We start from the raw sequence: 19,279 nt of genomic DNA on the forward strand, positions 1-19,279 counted from the left end.
TTTCACTCGATACTGCCTTGAGAATTTATCTTTTCCTATGCCTCACTTGTATAACATATGTTAAATACTAATATAAGCCAGCCCCAATTTACATATCCAGCTCTCATTAAAAAAAAAAATTCTATTTCCTAGCTGTAGTCAATTAATGTTCTTTTAACACTTACAAGTTACCAAAATTGGGATCATTACCTTTTCCATTTTACTCCACTGGGTGCTTCTCCTAGTAGCTACCTTTGATAATAGGAAAACCAGACCCTTGTATTAGAAACCTTTCTCAAAAATCACCAAATCCTATCAATTTCTAGGGTTTAAAAAACCCATTCCTCCTTTCTAAGCCATCTGCCATTTCCCTAGTTCAGTTCTCACAGTAAGAACATAGCAGGCTGGGAGCAATTGTTCACCCTAAGAAGATCACATTTGATGAAGAAGCTGGATATGTAGAAAATTACAGTATAATTATTATAATAAAGATATGCACAAAGTGCTATGCTTTGCAGAGAAAGAAACAATTAACATGACTGGTATGTCTGATAGACAGTCTTTGAATGCTTTGATAAATTACATTTGACATGGATCTTGGATGATTAGCAGGGGAACTTTAGCTACAGATGGGAAAAAAAGGGTATCAGAGAAAGAAAGCAAGCCTATAAAAGGCAAAGAAAGACCAGACCACAGTTGAGGAATGTGGTTGAACATGAAGCTTTAAAGGTAAGGTGAGGCAAGATTGTGAAAGGTTTTATATTCCATGCCAAGGAGGCTACACTTATTTTGCAGGATAGAGGAAGACACTGAAAGACTTTAAATAGGTAAGTGTCACCCGGAGATTTGTGTTTAAGAACAGTAACATTGACACATCTGAAAGAAAATGCAATCATTCTCAACTTCAGGTGATTTGTCTCCCCAGTAGGCACTTGGAAAAGTGGGAATATTATCTGCATGTCATAATGACTAGGGCATGCTACTGGTATTTAGTAGGCAAAATCTAGGCATGTTTATGTCATATACTGCATGGAATAGTCTCTCATGAAAGAATATCCTTTCCCCAAAGGCAGTAGGACACTGACTAGGAAACACTGAATTGCTAATTTGGTAAACATTTACTAAATATTTTCATAGATGGAACATGTTAAAAATTTCTACTCACCTAGTTTTAAAAATAACCAGGAACAAATCCCTACTCAGAAATCACAGGAAGCAGTAAAAAGACTACTACCCAATTGGAGAGGGTTCCACTTCAAGTGATGGTCAAGAAGTTCTTTCACACCACCTGCCAACATATGAAATTACAAACCTTGGACAAAATTTTTAAAAATGAACTAGTCGAAAGTAATAGAAAACAACCAAAAGCAGGCTGATCCTACAGAGGAGTGAATAGTTAGAAGAAATAGCATTGGGTGAGTTTCCTATTTTTATAGCTCTTAGCCTGAGGGTACTCCTCACTCTGCATCATGTGGAGACTATAGTTGTACTGACTTGAAGAACCCGAGGACAGAGCTTGGGGTAATGGCAGCTGCTGGAAAATGCAGAGAGAAGTCCTGATAAGAAAAGGACCACAGAGAGAGCCCTAAATTCTGTGTATGACTGCCAAAACTGGCTGGTTTCCCAAGCATGCAAGTACAGAAGAGATTTCAACTACAATAGCCAGGTTAAAAAGCTGAACTAAAATTTGAGTTGCCACAAACTCTAGGGGAACCAGAGTTTGCGGCTGGGAGTTTGGCCAAGCTAACTAGCTGCTTTTTTTTTTTTTTTTTTTTTTTTTTTTAATTTATTTAAAAAAAGAAGGTTTTGGAGAAACAAATAAAAATCCAGGGTTTCTGCAACATTTTACTTACCATGTCCCAGCCACAATCTAAATTATTCAACATATGAAGAAACAGGAAAATGTAACCCATTCTTGAAAGAAAAGAAAATTAGAGAGGACTGACAATGAAATGATCCAGAATATTGAAATGAATATTGAATATATTAATTCAATATATTAAAACAAGAATTTTGAAAACTGAACATAGAAATACTCAATACTGAAATATTTAATATTAAAATATTAAATGTTAAAATAGACAAGTATTTAATATTGAAATAGAATACTGAAATGAGCCATCAAGTATCTTAAAGTAGCTACTATAACTATGCTAAAAGGGTGTAAGGAAAAATACACTTGCAGTGAATGAAAAGATAATCTCAGCACAGAAATATAAATTATAAAAACTAAGTAGAATTTCTAGAACTAAAACACACAATAATTACATAAAAGTTCATTGAATGGGTTTAAAAGAAAATGAGCACAGAAGAGTCAGTAAGTTGGACTATATAGATCAAGTGAAAAAATCCAATTGAAGAAAAAAGAGAAAAAAAGGGAAGAAAAAACAAGAGCTTCAAAACCTGTGAGACAATATCAAAAGGTCTAGCATATTCGTAAATGCAGTCCCAGGAGGAGAAGAGAAAATGAGGTCGAAAAAAAATATTTGATGAAATAAAGCACTCAGAGGAAAATTACATTTCTTCACAGGGGAAAAACTATTTGAACATTCCTCTTCTCATTGGAAACAATGGAGGTCAGGAAACTGGAACAACATCCTTAAAATGGCAAACGTGGGGTCGGGGGAAGTTAATCTAGAATTATGTATTCAGCAAAAATATTCCTCAGGAAGGAAAACAAAATAAAGACATTTTCAGATTTTAAAATTTGTCATACTTAATTTCCAGCAGATATGAACTATAGATGTTAAAGTTTTTCAGTTTGAAAGGAACGATGGTACAAGGAAACTTGGATTTTTCAGGAAGAAATAAGAGCATCAGAAATGATAATTTAGGTAAATATAAAAAAGCATTTTTTAAAAATTTAAAATATATATCTGTTCAAAGAAAATTATAACATATTGTGGAGTTTATAACATGTACTATATGTAATACATTTAATAAGATAATGGATGAGGTGATAGGGTAAAGAGGCTTATATGGTTGTAAGTTTTTTATATTTCATGTCATATAGTACAATATTATCTGTAAATAGGCTGTAAAGTTGTGTATTTTGAACAGGGTTGGGTATGCCCAGGTATACATGCATTTGTGGAGACTCATTGACTAGTACACATAAATTTTACCTCAAACAAAAAAGCTGACCCGGCACAGTGGCTCACGCCTGTAATCCCAGCACTTTGGGAGGCTGAGGTGGGTGGAACACGAGGTCAGGAGATCGAGACCGTCCTGGTTAAGCAAGAAATGTGGTCTTGCTATGTTGCCCAGGCTGGTCTGAAACTCCCGGGCTCAAGCAATCTTCCCACCTTGGCCTCCCAAAGTGCTGGGATTACAGGCATGCGTCACTGTGCCTGGCCTGGTTAACGGTGAAACCCCATCTCTACTAATAATACAAAAAATTAGCTGGGCATGGTATAGTCCTGTAGTCCTGCGCGTGCCTGTAGTCCCAGCTACTTGGGAGACTGAGGCAGGAGAATCACTTGAACCTGGGAGGCGGAGGTTGCAGTGAGCTAAGATCGCGCCACTGGACTCCAGCCTGGGCGGCAAAGGGAGACTGTTTCAAAAAAAAAAAAAAAGAAAGAAAAGCTAAAAAAATGATCTCTAGCAAATGATATGCAAGTTAAAGTCTTTAGGAAGGAAGTTATATCTGAAACTTATTTTTAGCTGTATCAAAATGATTGATGGATAGAGGAATGAGAGGAATGGATAAACATGATTGAGTGAATACAGTAAAATTTTAATTGTAGAATCTAGGTGGTGAATATATAGGCATTCTTTGTAAAATATTTCCACTTTTCTATTTAAAAATTTTAAAACTTATTTTAAGTTTTATTGACACAGAGTCTCACTCTGTTGCCTAGGCTGGAGTGCAGTGGCAATCACCGCTCACTGCAACCTCAAACTCTTGGGTTCAGGCCATCCTCCTGCCTCAGCCTTCTGAGTAGCTAGGACTACAGACAGGTGTGTATAACCACGCCCGGCTAATTTTTTAATTTGTGGTAGAAATGTGGTCTTGCTATGTCACCCAGGCTGGTCTGAAACTCCTGGGCTCAAGCAATCCTCCCACCTTGGCTTCCCAAAGTGCTGGGATTACAGGCATGAGCCACTGTGCCTGGCCCCACTTTTCTATGTATTTGGAATTTTCCTAAGAAAATGTTGGAAAAGCAAATATTGCCAATCCACATTTATAATCAGGTCAGGGTAGAAAAATAAAGTGGTTAAAAGAAAAAAAGTTAGGAAATGGAGGATACAAAAAATGGAAGAGATAAAAGCTAAACCAGAAGCAGAGAGAACTGGATGGTAAGAGACAGGTATGAAGAAAAACAAAGAAGGAAAAATAGAAGGAGGTAGACGAAGGGAGAGGACAAAGTGTTAATCAGCGGAAACTAGGCACGATATTAAATAATAGTTATCACCACCCTTTGTCTTTTGAAATGTAATAAAGCAGTTTTGAAGTTAAAAATTAGAATTGTCATGGAATTCAAAATTATGCACATGTAAAATGATTTGGATATTTGCTTCAGAATCTTAGAAATCATTTACTATCAGTCTAAAAGTCCCTCAGACATTCAAAATTTGATTATCGTATGTCTTGTCCTTGAAAAATCTGTAGTACAACATTCCAGTTGTAATACTGACAACCACTTTTGACTAAGGGTCAGATTTGGAAGGAAGCCAGGATTCCATATCTCTAGTAAGGAGTTTCTAACTCCCTCAACTCCCTCCTCTAAACTAGCAGCTCATCCCATCACATACTATTTCATTCCTAAGGTTATGCGTTTTACTTGGAGGTCACTTTTAACTCACCATATAAATACACTGTTCTCTATCATTCTAATGCTGCATATTTTAACTATTTACTTCATATAGTTGCTCTCCACTAAGCAGATTTTTTTCTTCTCAGTACCCAGTTATGTATTATCTGTGAGAGCAGGGCCCATGTCTAGTACCTCACACAGTGTTAACACATGTAAAGCCCTGGATAGATACTCACTGAACCAATGAGTAACGAGTGTTTACTGTTCTTCACAATATCTCTTCAATGGACTCTGAACAGGGATCATCAAGATTAGAAAAATAGTAAAGTTTGCATAATCACACCACATATAAACAAGCAAACATTTACCAGAGTTCTAATAATATTTTACTTTATTCCTATGAATATAAATCATAAATTTTGATCTTTTAAAAAATCCTAAATGGTTTAAAGGACTGACTGAGACTTGATTAACCCAGTTTTTAAAATAAAAAAACAAATTATAAATTTATATTATAAAAATAACTGCCAGTTTTGCATAGTAATATAGTAACAAATCAACACTCTTCAAAGTTTAAAGGAAAAGGAAGCTGGTATTGGTTTCTATCTGAAGTCAGATCTAATTTTAAGAAGAGAATAGTCTCAGATCAGAATCAAATAAATTTCAGAACTCAGTTTGAGAGAAAAGGAAAAACTTTAGTTAAAATCTTTACAATAAAATAATTATGACTATAAATCTCTTTAGTTAAATATGTACACATTACATGGTATTTGTATAAAGAATGGAAATGGATAAAGTTTTTCAGGCAAATCTAATGCACAAATACACCATCTTTTAGAGTATAATGTCAGTTTATCATTCTTTAACAGCTGTGTTAGACAATGGCTCTGCTTTGTGCAAAACATGATAAACAAAATTAGGAAAAATTCTGTAAAATTATTTAGTTCCCCAAGGAAATTACTAAAATAGAAAATGGCAAAAGAAAAAAAGGTTACACACTGAAGCTTGATTGTATACTCAGGCTACAATGACCAGCACTGATGTAACCCCCATATCTGCTAAGTCCTTGGGTAGCTTTAGTCTGAAGTAAAAACTTGAAGTCCTAGCAACTGTGCTTTTACGCAGCCACATGGCCAATAAGGTAGATATTGTCATAAAGATGCCCTACAAAATCTTCACTAATATTTTGAGCAGCGCGACGGGTATTTCGAATAAATTCTCTTTTTGACATTTTATTCTTCACATGAGGGCTAGTGAGGTCAATGGAAAGTAGAATCAAAGAGTAGCACAGTACATAGACAGCATCTGGAAGGAAAAAGAAACAGTTCAAATTATTAGTTGGTTTACAAAATATGATTCCAAGGACATAATGTAAGGCAAAAATGTTGATAATTTCAAGAGATCAAGATTAGCTCATAAATACAGAGTGACTAGTCCATGCAGTTTGTCTAGGCTCTTCCCAGTTTTGCATTGGAAGTCGTGTCATCCTGGGAAACTCAGTCCTGAGCAAACCAGGATGGTTATCATCCTATCTTAATACTAATTAAGCATGTATTTCCTTCATTTCAAAATAACTTTAGAACAGTTTAGGAGTGTACAGTAAAAATTCATTCTAGATTTAAAAAATTTAGAATTGCCTTTACTTTGTCTTTGCTTTCAAATGTGATATTTCTATTCAAACATCCATAAAATACATTTGTACTGTCAGTATTTAGCTCCTCTTTCTAAAAAAAATTTATATAGAATGCTTTTACAAAAACCCAATTTAATTGGAAAGCATCTTTAATGACAAGAAAACGTATTAATCTGGTACTAGAAAATAAAATGTAAATAACTCAAAAGATTATTAATATTCTCATTTAAGATACATGTTATAAAGGTCTGTGGAATTTACATGTTAATTTTTAAAGTAAATCTTTAGAGAAAAGACTGCTACACCTGAGCACCATGCAACAAGATTTTATATATGCTTAGGGTAATATTTGATGTTTAATATTAAAATAGTAACAAATATCATGATAGTTCTACTACTATGGAGCTGATATTTTGGAATCCTGCAGTCTTAAGAAAGCCAAGTTGAACATTATGTCATGTAAAGCATGCTCAACAAATTTCACATGACAGGAACAGTTTTGTAATATCTGTTTAATAAGATAAGCACAATAAAATTTTTGATATGAAAAGATAAGCTATACCAATTGAAAAAATATGTAGGAGATTCAGGCTATATCCTATGCACACAAACATACACATATAGATAGAAGTACACACAAATAATGAAAACCAGTTGTATTAAAAACAAATTTTAGTGAAAAGTGGTGCTACCTATGATATGCAGATTATTAAAAGCTTTAAAAATAATTTCTCAAGTTTTCAATTAGACTAGTAGAAATACCTAACACCCAAACAAGAATAGTTTCTTAAAGAACTTATGTAGCTAAGTCTAACTTTCTTCTTAAAACAGTATGTGTGTGTGTGAATATATATGTACATGTATGTATATATGTGTATAGTTGTGTGCATATATACACACACACATATATACACACACATATACTGTTTTAATGGAAAGTAGAATCAAAGAGTATCACAGTAGATAGCATCTGGAAGGAAAAAGACTGCTTATATTGCATACATATTTTATGTATATGCATTCTATGTAATATGTGTATTATATGTATTCTAAGAAATTATATGTATATATACATATATACACATACACATACATGCATGATAGCTATGTCTATGCATATATGTATAAACATATATACAAATGTATATATATTTACAAATTTAAATATGTACAAATGTCTATATATACATATGTACAAATATATATTACAAATTTATATATACAAATATCTATATATACATACATAGACATACAGACATATGTAACAAATGTATATACACAAATGCCTATATGTCTATATATATGTGTCTATATGCATGTCCAATAGACATTTGAATATATACAAATTTGTAATATATAAATTTTTATGTAATATATAAAAAATATAAATGACTATGTATACATAGTTTTGTGTATTTATATACACACAAACACACGCACACCATAGCTATGACAAACTGTTTTTTCTAAGCTCACATAAATGATGAAGTAGTCACTGCTACAAACAGTAAAACAAGTTATTTGTAATTACTGAGAATATTTTTCCCCACAGTGAGACAAATGTCTCGTATGTCTCTGTTTTTACCTAAAAGTGGGCATGGGGTGATGTACTATTAATATATATATTCTTACCAGGACTAAGGCCAAGTTCTCGCATTAAATCAGGGTTACAAGCACAGAATCTATGTGAGAACTTTGTTATAAGAGTTTCAAGATACTCTCCACGCTCTTCAGGGGCATGGATATGACGAAAAAATTCTCTCAGTGCATTTGGCAAGAACTGATTTCTAAAATTATGCAATGTTACAAGGTCATCCAAGACATCTCTCCTATAAAAAGAAAAAAAGGCACAGCTTTAACTTTTCTTCATTAAAAAAACGGTGAGAAAAAAATAACAAATTTCCATTTTTTGGATAAAAATACCTTATTATTGATTACTAGATCAGTTAGTCCTACAGAAGTATGCATAATTCCCAATATTAAAAAAATCCAAGTATGATTATTTAAGACGTTAACTTTGAAATCCCTCATGAGTAGTTTATAACAAAATCAAACAAGGTAAAACCTAATTTTACCTCTATAATGAAAAAAAAGGAATTCTCTAGTATTAAAACGAACAACTTATTTTTAAGTGTCTTCTTGGCTAAATCCAAATAGCAATAGAATTGTTTATTTTTCAAATTATGAAAGTAATGAAAGTCTCCACCTACACCAATTCACATCTTCAGAGGTAAAAACTATTTACACAGACTTTTAAGAATGCCTACATACGCTATATATTGTTTTAGAATTTTTTTTGCTTTTTTCACATAGTATATTGTGGACAGCTTTGTATATCTTTATACCTAGATCCACCTACGTTATTTTTAGTGGCTTCACAGTATCCTATTTAATGGACGCAACAATCCCATTGATATACATTTAGCTTATTTGCTATAATATAAATATTTGTGTGTGTATATGTAATTTTTTAAAAAAATCACTAGCATTCCAATATAGAGTGAAACTTTGTTACAATGGCCTTCAATTCTTATTGAACTCAGTCATGATTATATGATCATTATCTTCAACTTCTACCAATTGCATATAACAGGAATAGGCGAACTACAGCAACTGGGCCAAATCTGGCCTGCTGCCTGCTTTTGTAAATACAGCTTATTAGAACACATTCACACTAGTTTATGTATTGTCTATATCTGCTTTCACCACAGAATGGCAGAGTTTTAAGTAGCTGTGACAAAGATCATACGACCCACAAAACCTAAAATATTTACAAAAAGATCTGGTCCTTCACAAAAAAAAAAAAAAAAAAAAAAAAAAAAAAAAAAAAAAAGAAGAAACAAGAAAGAAAGAAAGGGAAAAGAAAGAAAAAAACCCCTGCCTATCCTTAGGTACTTAGTACTTAAAGATTTAAAAAAAACTTAATGATGTCATCTTTACATGTTTCAATGACCAGTATGCTGGACTATGAACTTCTTGATGACAGGGATTATATCTTAATCATCCATGTACTACTACTCTAGCAAAGTTTCTGGAATATTATGAACATTTACAGATTGTTCTTTAAAAATATTGAGATATACAAAAGTTTGAGAATTACAATGAAGGTAAACATATTTTGAAGCCATACATTAGATTCGCATGAGAGCTATAATTTTAAAAATGGTGGTTCAGTTATGTGGCATCAAAACGTTGTCCCAAAATTTAAGTTCATTAATAACCAAAAGTAAAGTGTACAAATGAATAACTATCAAATCAGAATAGCATACTAACCATCATCTCTGTGTAAAACACTGCTAAATGTTACATTTTCATAATTTTCTCACTTGAACATGACATTTCTGTATAGTGTCTACATGCAAATATATATACCTTATATCCCTAGGATTTGGGGTTTATGACCATAATCTGTCTTTGTACTAGCTTTTTTATATGGATAATTTCGTAATTCAGAATTTTTACCAATATAAACACTTAGATTATGGCTACTTTTAAAAAATCAGGGTTGCAGATTCCTGAAAAATATTTTGTTTTGGTTTGCTACTACAAAGACGTTGGGCTTCCATTTTGTGTGGACTTTTACTTTTAAAATGGTAACTTCCTCATCAACAAGTTAAAGCTCACAAAAGAAATGATGTACGAGATATAGGAATCTTTTCCCTGTCTTTACTCAATTTTGCAACCAGATGATTATTATGCAGTATTAAAGTAAAACTTAACTCATCAAAAACATTACTCAACTCATTTTGGATGAAAAGTTAATTTTTGTCTTTACCTTTCATCAAGATAGATTCTCAGTTTTTTCCAATTTAGTGTTCTTGTACAGAAGATAAACTTTGCTATTTCCTTTGGCGAATCATCTAGGATACCCTTGGACATAAAGTAGTTCACTCCCTAAAGCAGAAAGACAAGTCCACATAAATAAAATTGCTCTTTATTTATATATTTTAACAATTAAGCAATAGCAGAAGAGTAGCTATAAATTGTTTCCAGTATTAATAGACTTTTTGTAGCTTTATCATGCAAAATACAAGCTAGAACTTGGACTGAAATTATTGTTTGTGGTTGATAGTTTACATGCAATGAAAAGCAGGAAATTCAAAGTTAAGACTGTTAAAGAAATCTTATTTAATTTTCTGGCTCATGTCAGGTAAAACTAACTATACAGAAATATGGCCTAATTTGGGGAAGGGGGCTGCAGATGAAACCACAATACAGACATAAAACAAGCTTTGTAACAAACACTTCTGATGTCTAATAGAACACATGATTTCTTAAAAGTTCACATATATATTGTAGTATGCCTTTCAAGGAAATAGTTTTTTTTATTAAAAAAATACTCCAAATGAAAAACTAGTGATTTTATTCTAGAAGAAAAATATTAAATTATTTAACTTAAAGGAGGCCCAACTCCAGGCTAATTTATAGGTTGTACTACTTTGGCTTTAAACATTGCTATATTCTACAAGAACCTAGCTACAATACACACTGAGGGAAAACATATTAAGACAAAACAATTCAGTGTTTTTCATAGAATTTATCTTTGAATTTCCTTTTCTCTGCATGCAAAGTTTTCCAGAGAAGCATTACCCATAAGTTTTTACCTACTTTAGATTTAAACCACCAACAACAAAACACCACCACCAACAAAAAAAATCAAATGCTGAAAACAGTATTCTCTCACATATACAGAGGTCACATTCAAATAAATGTCTTAGCTGGATTTGAATGTGCAGTTATTGAAATAAAAGGCAGGTGGGTTTATTTCAACTTGCAGTTATCCAGATACATGCATTCCCATGAATACTTATGTCTGGATACTAGCACACTATGTGCCGCTAATTGGTAGAGAAAATGACGTATTATATACACACAACATAATGTTTTCACACATAAATTCCTTTGGCATTTCTTCACTTTACAAACACTTACATAGTACTCAGAAATATTACACACATTAAGAATTTTAAAAGTTGGAAGAATATCTATAAAAACCTTTTCAAGATAAAAACGTTCTCATAAAACTTTTACGGCAAACTTTTTTTTAAGTAGTTAGGTACCACGAGGTAATGCTTTTGAAAGGTTATAATTATCTGTAAGTTGTAATTCAAAGATAAGGCTTTTTATATAAAACTAACTTTATGAGCCATCAACATAATAGCCTACTAGCAATTTGATCAAATTTTCATGTGAATTTTAATAATACAAAAGCAATGCTAAGGCACTGATTTTAAAAATGTACATGAAGAAAAGCAAAATGTGGTAACGTGAAACTTTCTTGTCAACTCTGTTGTAACCTGTATTTCAGACTAAATCCTGAATACAAGGACTAGAAAATGTAATATGATAAGATGGAAAGCCAAAATACTTCTTTGGAATGAGGCTTTCATCAACTGTCCGAGGGGGCAGCAACTAGAAAACCATTAATGTTTGTTCTATCCTTTCCTTCATTAGTTTGAATAATCGAGAGTTGACTGTATACTCAATCTGCTTAGCAAAAGTCAGGTTTAATTGCTTCCAAAATTCCTCAGTGTAGAAGGGTAACAATATTTTAGAATTATTTCCAGTATTTAACTTTAATTGAAATGATTAAAAACAATGTCAATTAAGTATATTTAATAGATTCTTTATTCATACCTAAATCAGTATCTGAGATGTAGAACTAATGCTAAGCTACTTTTTAAAAATTGTACAAAATAAACAAACCTACTAATACTATATATTAATGATATCTAATTCTCTAGTTATGTAATCTATGCCACTTTAATATCATTTGGTGATACTTAGTTATAAATGAACATTGGTATTTGCCTCATGTAAACATCATAAAAATACACTGTTAGCCATATTCTGTTTTATAAAAAACACATGTTGAGAATTTTACATCTAATCTAACCTGAGTTCTCCCAAATCAATCAAATACATAGGAGCAGGCATGAGCACAAAGAATTGTTAAATTCAATCCTGGAAACTGGGAACACAGTTTGAAATAAGCCAACTCTATTGGTTTTATGAGGAAAAGAGGCATCAGCTTCAAGCTTGGGATTCCTTTGGAGAGGAAGGTTACTTTAGAAGGGCTACCAAAGTGAATGGTAAAGGAATAACAAATACAAAAAGACAAGAGACCAGATTATAACTGTCTCTAATAAGCAAGTTGGAAGTCATCCAAATTCTCATCTTCTTATATTTTAGGTTGGTGTGAAAGTGATTGCGGGTTTTTGCCATTAAAAGTAATGTCAAAAAACCGCAATCACTTTCACACCAACCTACAATTAAATATAAAAAAATACCACAGCATGAGGTCTGTTGAATAACTATACATTTGTTTAGTAAGTGGTATAAGCATTTTTAAAAGTAAAATTTTAGAAGAATGGTAGGGAAACTCCTAGACCACATAGCATATCAGTGATTAGTCAGGACTAGAACTCAGAGCAGTGTGTATGTGCATGGGCATCTGTGCAGTGTCTCACATGCAAAGGAAATCATGAGTCTAGATTAATATATATATAGTATTCTAAAGAAGGAAGGTTGTAGCTCAGTATAGTCTACATAATTGACTATAAAAGTTTCCAATTTTGTGTGTCACCTTTTATGAGGCATACTGACAAATTAGGACTTATCTGGATAAAGGAAATCAAGACCCAGTGAGATTGTTGAAGGGTGTAGAATTCATGTTATGTAAGAAAGAGCTGAGGGATGCAGGAGTATTAGGTCAGAGAAGAAGACATACTTAGGAAAGAAGAAAAGATTAAGACTTTAGGATATCTAAAAGGCTGTGTCACAAGGACAAGAGAAAAGATGTGTGTAGTGGTAGTGAAGATGTTAAGCTATTTTGGGGGGTTATGGACCCTTTTGAGTACTAGGAAAGTCACAGAACTTCTTCCCAGAATAATGCAAGTACACATTTTTTAAAACAGAAATTGAATTCCATCTAAGGAGCACAGGTTACAAATCCCTATCCTAGATGAGTATAGAAGTCAAGTCAGGAAATGTCACTTATAGGCAGACAGGTTAGTACCACATAAGGAAGGGAATCCTTGTAATTTCAGTTGAGCTGTTCAAAGACCAATCATTTGTCTTTGCTTGATTCAATTTTTGTTGTTGTTGTTTTTACATTTTCAAAATAAGATTAAGCTTCAAACTCAGAACTACTTAAATTTGACTGTTTAATCTATACACATTTTAACTCCCATTTGCAACTCTGTTCAACTTTTAGAATTATCTAAATTGTTGCAGTCATAATGTAGTTCCTTTTTTTGCATGTGAGGAGAATTCTGAGACAGTTTTGTCAGATAACTCTGAGATGAATCATGATGGTGTCAGTACTATAATGGGCTGAAACTATCATGATTGATCTCAGTTATCTCCAAGCACAGAGATCAGCTCTTGTCAGGGGAAAGGAAACTATTAGCCAAAATATATTTAAAAAAAAAAGTTTTAAAGGATAGTTACAGTGGGGTAAATAAAATTCCTCTTATTAAAATAGATATTAGGCCTCATATTTCTTGGGAAAATAAACTGGTAAATAATGTTCATGCTACTAATTATAAATTTCATAGTCATTTGATTTTTTTTAAAAAAAGTATCCAGTTCACTTTACATTTAGATAGAAACATGAATGCCTAAAGACTAGCTTGTAAAATAGATATATGTATATCTATGCATATTTACATATATATATCTGCTTTAAAATGTTTTTTAAAACATGAACTAATACATTAACATTGTCTACATTTTATTTTTGAAATATATTAAGCACAAGGTGTGATAGGCAAGGTATTCAGTGATAGACACTGAGTAGTGTAACACAGTTTTGCCCTAAGAAAATTTAAGTTTATATGTGGCAATAAGACATGTACATAAACATCTAGAATACACACTTGTGCCAAGGTGCATCAATAGTACATGGCAGTAGAAGAAAATCTAAATGAATGCTTATGAAAAGTGTTTCAGTAGTTCACTGAAAGGAAAAAAAGTCACTATGGGATAGGACATTTGGATAAGGTTTCCTGCTAGAGATTAGACTGAAGTAATGTAAGGGGTTTAGACAAGGAACGTAAGGGGTTTAGACAGCTCTGAATGAGGAGAACACGGGAGAAGAATGCTCCAGTTAATACTATATTATATGAGCAAAAGTAATATAAAATTTTTAAAGACTATTTTTAGGAAGGAGGGGGAAATATTTTGGGTTGGAGAGTAAGTCTACAACCAGACTATGACAGTGACAGAAATAGCGCTGTATTTTAGGGTAAGAAGTTTATTCTCTATCCTAAATCTAACTGGAAGCCTCTGAAGGCTTTTAAACCTGATGAAGCAATGGGCTACAATGTGAATTTGGCAGCAATATAAAGAGAAATAACGAAAGAAAAATTAGACAGTGGGCCATTCAGCAGAGCACTCAATAAATAGATAGTAGGCTGTACCACTGTCCAGGTTTGAACATATGAAAAAGCACTAGAAATATGCTACATATATGAAAATAACTTGATAAATATGCTGGCTATCAAGCCATGTGACAGTGAAAAGTGAAAGACAGCTGATGGCTCTGGCTTAGATGAAGAGGGAAATGACTGACAGAAAATAATAGGTAAAAAAAGTCATAGAGCGCATTGATTTGAAGAAAACAGTGATGAGTTAGCTTTTAGAAATGTTGAATTTTAGGTGATGACAGATATAACTAGAAAGGCATAGTAGGTAGCTGGTAATGTAATAGGATATATTTTAAAAGTGAGGGTTGAAGATACAGATTCAGGATCCTGGATAAGAAATATCAGTAAGGGAGTAATGAAGAAAAGGATAGAATAATGTTCCAGAGGCCAAGAGCCTTTGAGTTAAAGAACAGGGTGTCTAGTGCAATTATGCAGTATGATGGAAAGAGCATCATTTTTAGGACAGGGACCAAGCCATGGTTCTGCAACTTAACGATGATATGAATATAAACAATCTACTCAATCTTCCTGAGCCTTAGTTTCCTAATCAGTAAAAATCTTAGTGGGCTAAGTGCATAGCAAAAGGAACACAGCTAGTTTTCTTTTTCTTTCAAACAGCTCGAGGATACTAGAACAGGAAGAGGGCGCGGAGTTTGGTGACTGGGAGGAAAGAAGTGACTTTCAAGAGGCCTCTTTCCACACTGTAGCAGAGGCTGAAATCCAAGAAGAAAACGAAAGAACGAGCTCAAGGTAAGGAAACTGAGCACTGTCCACTCACTTGAAAAATATATTAGTACAAAGGAAGAAAAAATGGCGAAATTAAAGGGAAAAAAGAGAAAGTATTTTTTTTTTTTCAAGATAATTTCGACCTAATCATGTCAGAAGACAAAAAGAGAGGTCAATGGAGACAGGAAAAGACTGATGTGCAGGAGATTGTGCTGCAGGGGCAGCAAAGCTGACCAAGAGAGCAGGGGAGGGTTTGAAAATACTGCTGGAGTTAATAATGATGAGCCTGGGGGACAGCACAGTAACACTGGTTCGGAGACAGCTACAGTAAGAAAATGAAAAGCAGAAAACAAAGGACATGTTGGTTTCCTTCTTAGAGAGCACTCACTATCTGGGGAGCACTGAAAAGAGAGGGCGGATTTGGATTCCTGGGCAAAGTGGTGAAGATTTCTATCAACAACGATGCAGGATATGACTGGGAATTCATTGGGAATAAACTAAAGGAGAGCCAAGTAGCAGTGAGAATCTAGGTGAAGTTAATGTGAATTCAACCCATCTCTTGTTAAGGTTAAGCAAAATCTACCATACATATGTTCAGAATCCGTAAATATATATTTGGGAACACAGTGAATTCTGTCTAGAAAATTAGACGTGCAAAGCCAAATGAAAAAGTACTGACTATTGGTACTGAAAGTACTGTCTACTGGCACAGACACCTGGCACATATATTGTGTAACAGTTGGTGTCAATAAAAGTTATACGATGTTTTGTTTTGTTTTATTGGTGTCACTAATAAAACAAAACTGTCTCCAGCCTGGGCGACAGAGTAAGACTCCGTCTCAAAAAAAAAAAAAAAAAAAAAACTGTCACATACTAGGGAGTACCCTTAATTTTTTTCCTAAAGAACAACTTAGTAAAGAAATGTAGAAAAAAATTTGATTTGCTAAGTTGCGTTTAATTTTGTCCTAGTATACAATGTAAAATCTAGTACAATGGCTACTACTTTTCAGGTAATCAAACTGTCCTTAGACCATTATATAATAGAAAGCCAGATGCACACTGCATTTAATTTTCTTTAAAAAAAAAACATTTTGAAGACTTAAAAAAAATAAAAATCCTGAAACAATATAGCTCAATCTAGATTTCTAACTTTTCTTTCAACATAACCAATATATTATTTTTCAAGTATACATTTTAACCAGTGAAATTAACTGAATATATTATTTTTCAAGTATACAGTTGACCACAATGAAATTTAAACTGAAATGTAACATTTTCAAACTAAAGATAATGTAAAAATTAAGTGATATATGTTATTAACAGTAAAAATTAATTGGCACTTCTGTAGGTCAAATGGGAACATCCACATTGTTTTGTTTGAAAATAGCAGCAGCAGTGGTTAAGATCACTGCTCTGATACTATTTCTTCTTTTCTACAGTGTTTTAAGAATTGCTAAGGTAAATGTAAAATCTGTTAATTTGTATCAGTACAGAAGTTCTCCCTCTCCCTATTTAATCAGAGAACATGTGCTCTATAGTCAAGGGAGGGCGGGCCCCAGAGAATGTGGATAATTGAGAATAATTTATCTGAGGATATTTATTATGCAAATAAAAAATCAACACCCTGCTTTTTGGCTGCAGTAAAATAAGTGCAGATTTCTTAACTAGTATGTTTAAGACTAGATGTCTATGTTTTTATCCTGTCATTTCATTTCATTCTAGCCACTAAATTTTGTAATGTTTTCTACTTTCTGTAATTTTCCATGACCTTCGATGTTTAACGGCAACCTTGAGCACATACATAACAGAAATGTCATGCATTGCTTTTATCAAGCTGCCTATAAATATTACAACAGTTATTCCTAATACAATCACTAGATTCAAAGACTAAAGTAAAAACTATGCCCAGATTTTAAAAGTTGTCCTAGATAGAAAGATTATAAGAGTACTAAGTTTTCCTCTCACTGAGAAACCTGTAACTAGGCTATTCACTGGAAGGCTCTGCGTTACATAGAACTAAGAGGAAAGGGGGCAATGGAAATTGGGAAAGAAATGTAAAGATAATTTTGATGTCAATTTTAAGTCTGAATAGCAGATTTCAGTCTTCTTTCTTCCAGAGTAGGAACAGAGAGCACACACTGTCCACACTGAAGTGGGAGAATTAACAGTTGTGAAGAGAGAGTGCCAGTATCCTATAGCCAGTTCTCTCAGTTAGTTATGAAACATAATACCGTATTTTGTCTGGAGGATAATGAAGAGTCCTATTATTCAGTTTTGATTTTACAATTTCATATAATATGAAACCAGTTTATGTATAAACATTGTTTGAATTGGCAAGGATTTCAGCTAGAATGATTTATGGAAGACTTTTCAACATATTAAAGAGCAGAATGCTGAGGAACTGCTAAGGACAGAGATATATACACCTGAAATTGTTTGCAGTTAAAAGATGTCAACAGAAAATCTCACATAAAAGAATGATGGTTTAAGGAAAATCTAAATAAAAATAAATATTCCCTCCAATGGAGTCCAGAGAAAACACAAAGGACATATAGGACAGGTCTTTCTGCTTATTTTTCAAGAAAGAAAAAGCAATGGCAAACAAAATAACATGAACCTAATTTTCTGAAGTTTTAAATAATTAAAAGCCCCTTTTAATTAGTTCTAATAGCTTCAAACAGAAAAAGAACCACATCTGTGAATTCTAGTATTGCCGAAAAGAACCACATTAGTGACTGGGATGGATCAATATGATAGATAAGAAAGTACTTCTTAAATAGTAAATTACTACTATCAATTAAATGTAACAATCATTACTGTAATTATTATCAAAAAAGCTGCTGCTAGCTGAGTCAAGCTTCTTGGAAAAGCCCCCTTTATCTCTAACCTGTTTCTATATTAGAAAAATAAAGCATTCTAATCAAAATATGGAGATAAATCTCTATTAGGTTATCATTAATAACGGAAAGTAATGAGAAAGTGACACATTTAACAATGATGCTAGTTTAGAATTCTTGTTTTATAAGAATCACATACAAATACTGGATTTGCAATGTGCATATATACAACTGTTTAAATGACTAACCCACAAATACTAGTTTTATCATATTACCTAGATCTTAATATGTACATTTATAAATATATTTTAACAGCTCTGAAACAGTTTTAAAGTAAACAACATTTTTTTAAAAAAAGTCTTACTAGCAGACAAGCAGAGAAGGAAGTTGGGATATACATGGTACTTTTACTGCCAGCACAAGTATATACTTAATCATGTAATGTAAGTATTCATCCTGCCAACATTATAGCCAAGACACATATTTCAATTTTAATGTAACTCTGGACCCCTAATTATTGCTTAAATGTCAAAAAGATTAAACTCAGCAGCACTACCCAAACAAAATGTTACTGTATATGCAAATGATTGCATATACATGTCAGAAAATACAATTAAAGACAAAGGGTATCATTTAAAGCTAGGAGATACTGATGTGACCAAAACATACTTCATGAAGGACCATTAGTCAGGTGTCACATAGTTATCTACTAGAATCCAAAAGTTCCAGAAAAGGAAGAACCTCAAGGCCTAGAACAGTGCCTGGTTCTTGGTATTTTAAGTTGTTGTAGTTGTACCTTTAGTATAAACATATAGTTACAGTTTGGTGAACACTTAGAGGCATGTTTATCATGTCTTATTTCATTTAATCTTCACAAGAACACTGTTATAAGTATTATTACTGTCCCCATTTTACAGA

General features: G+C 32.9%; 1 protein-coding gene across 4 annotated transcripts in view; it reads right to left on the minus strand.

Annotated features, from left to right (window-relative positions):
* Window positions 1–5,410: 5,410 nt before the first annotated feature.
* Window positions 5,411–19,279, minus strand: part of FBXO8 (F-box protein 8) — a 55,479-nt gene continuing 41,610 nt past the window's right edge. For 3 of the 4 annotated variants that reach the window (XM_015139520.3, XM_078001605.1, XM_078001604.1), the window contains 3 exons: window positions 10,145–10,263; window positions 8,002–8,198; window positions 5,411–6,041 (listed from right to left, as the gene is read on the minus strand). In XM_015139520.3, the coding sequence (XP_014995006.1) occupies window positions 5,854–6,041; window positions 8,002–8,198; window positions 10,145–10,263 (504 nt within the window). In that variant the 3' untranslated portion in view covers window positions 5,411–5,853. 4 annotated transcript variants of the gene reach the window in all.

This window comes from Macaca mulatta, chromosome 5 (assembly GCF_049350105.2).
Source record: "Macaca mulatta isolate MMU2019108-1 chromosome 5, T2T-MMU8v2.0, whole genome shotgun sequence".
NCBI classification, from domain to species: domain Eukaryota; kingdom Metazoa; phylum Chordata; class Mammalia; order Primates; family Cercopithecidae; genus Macaca; species Macaca mulatta.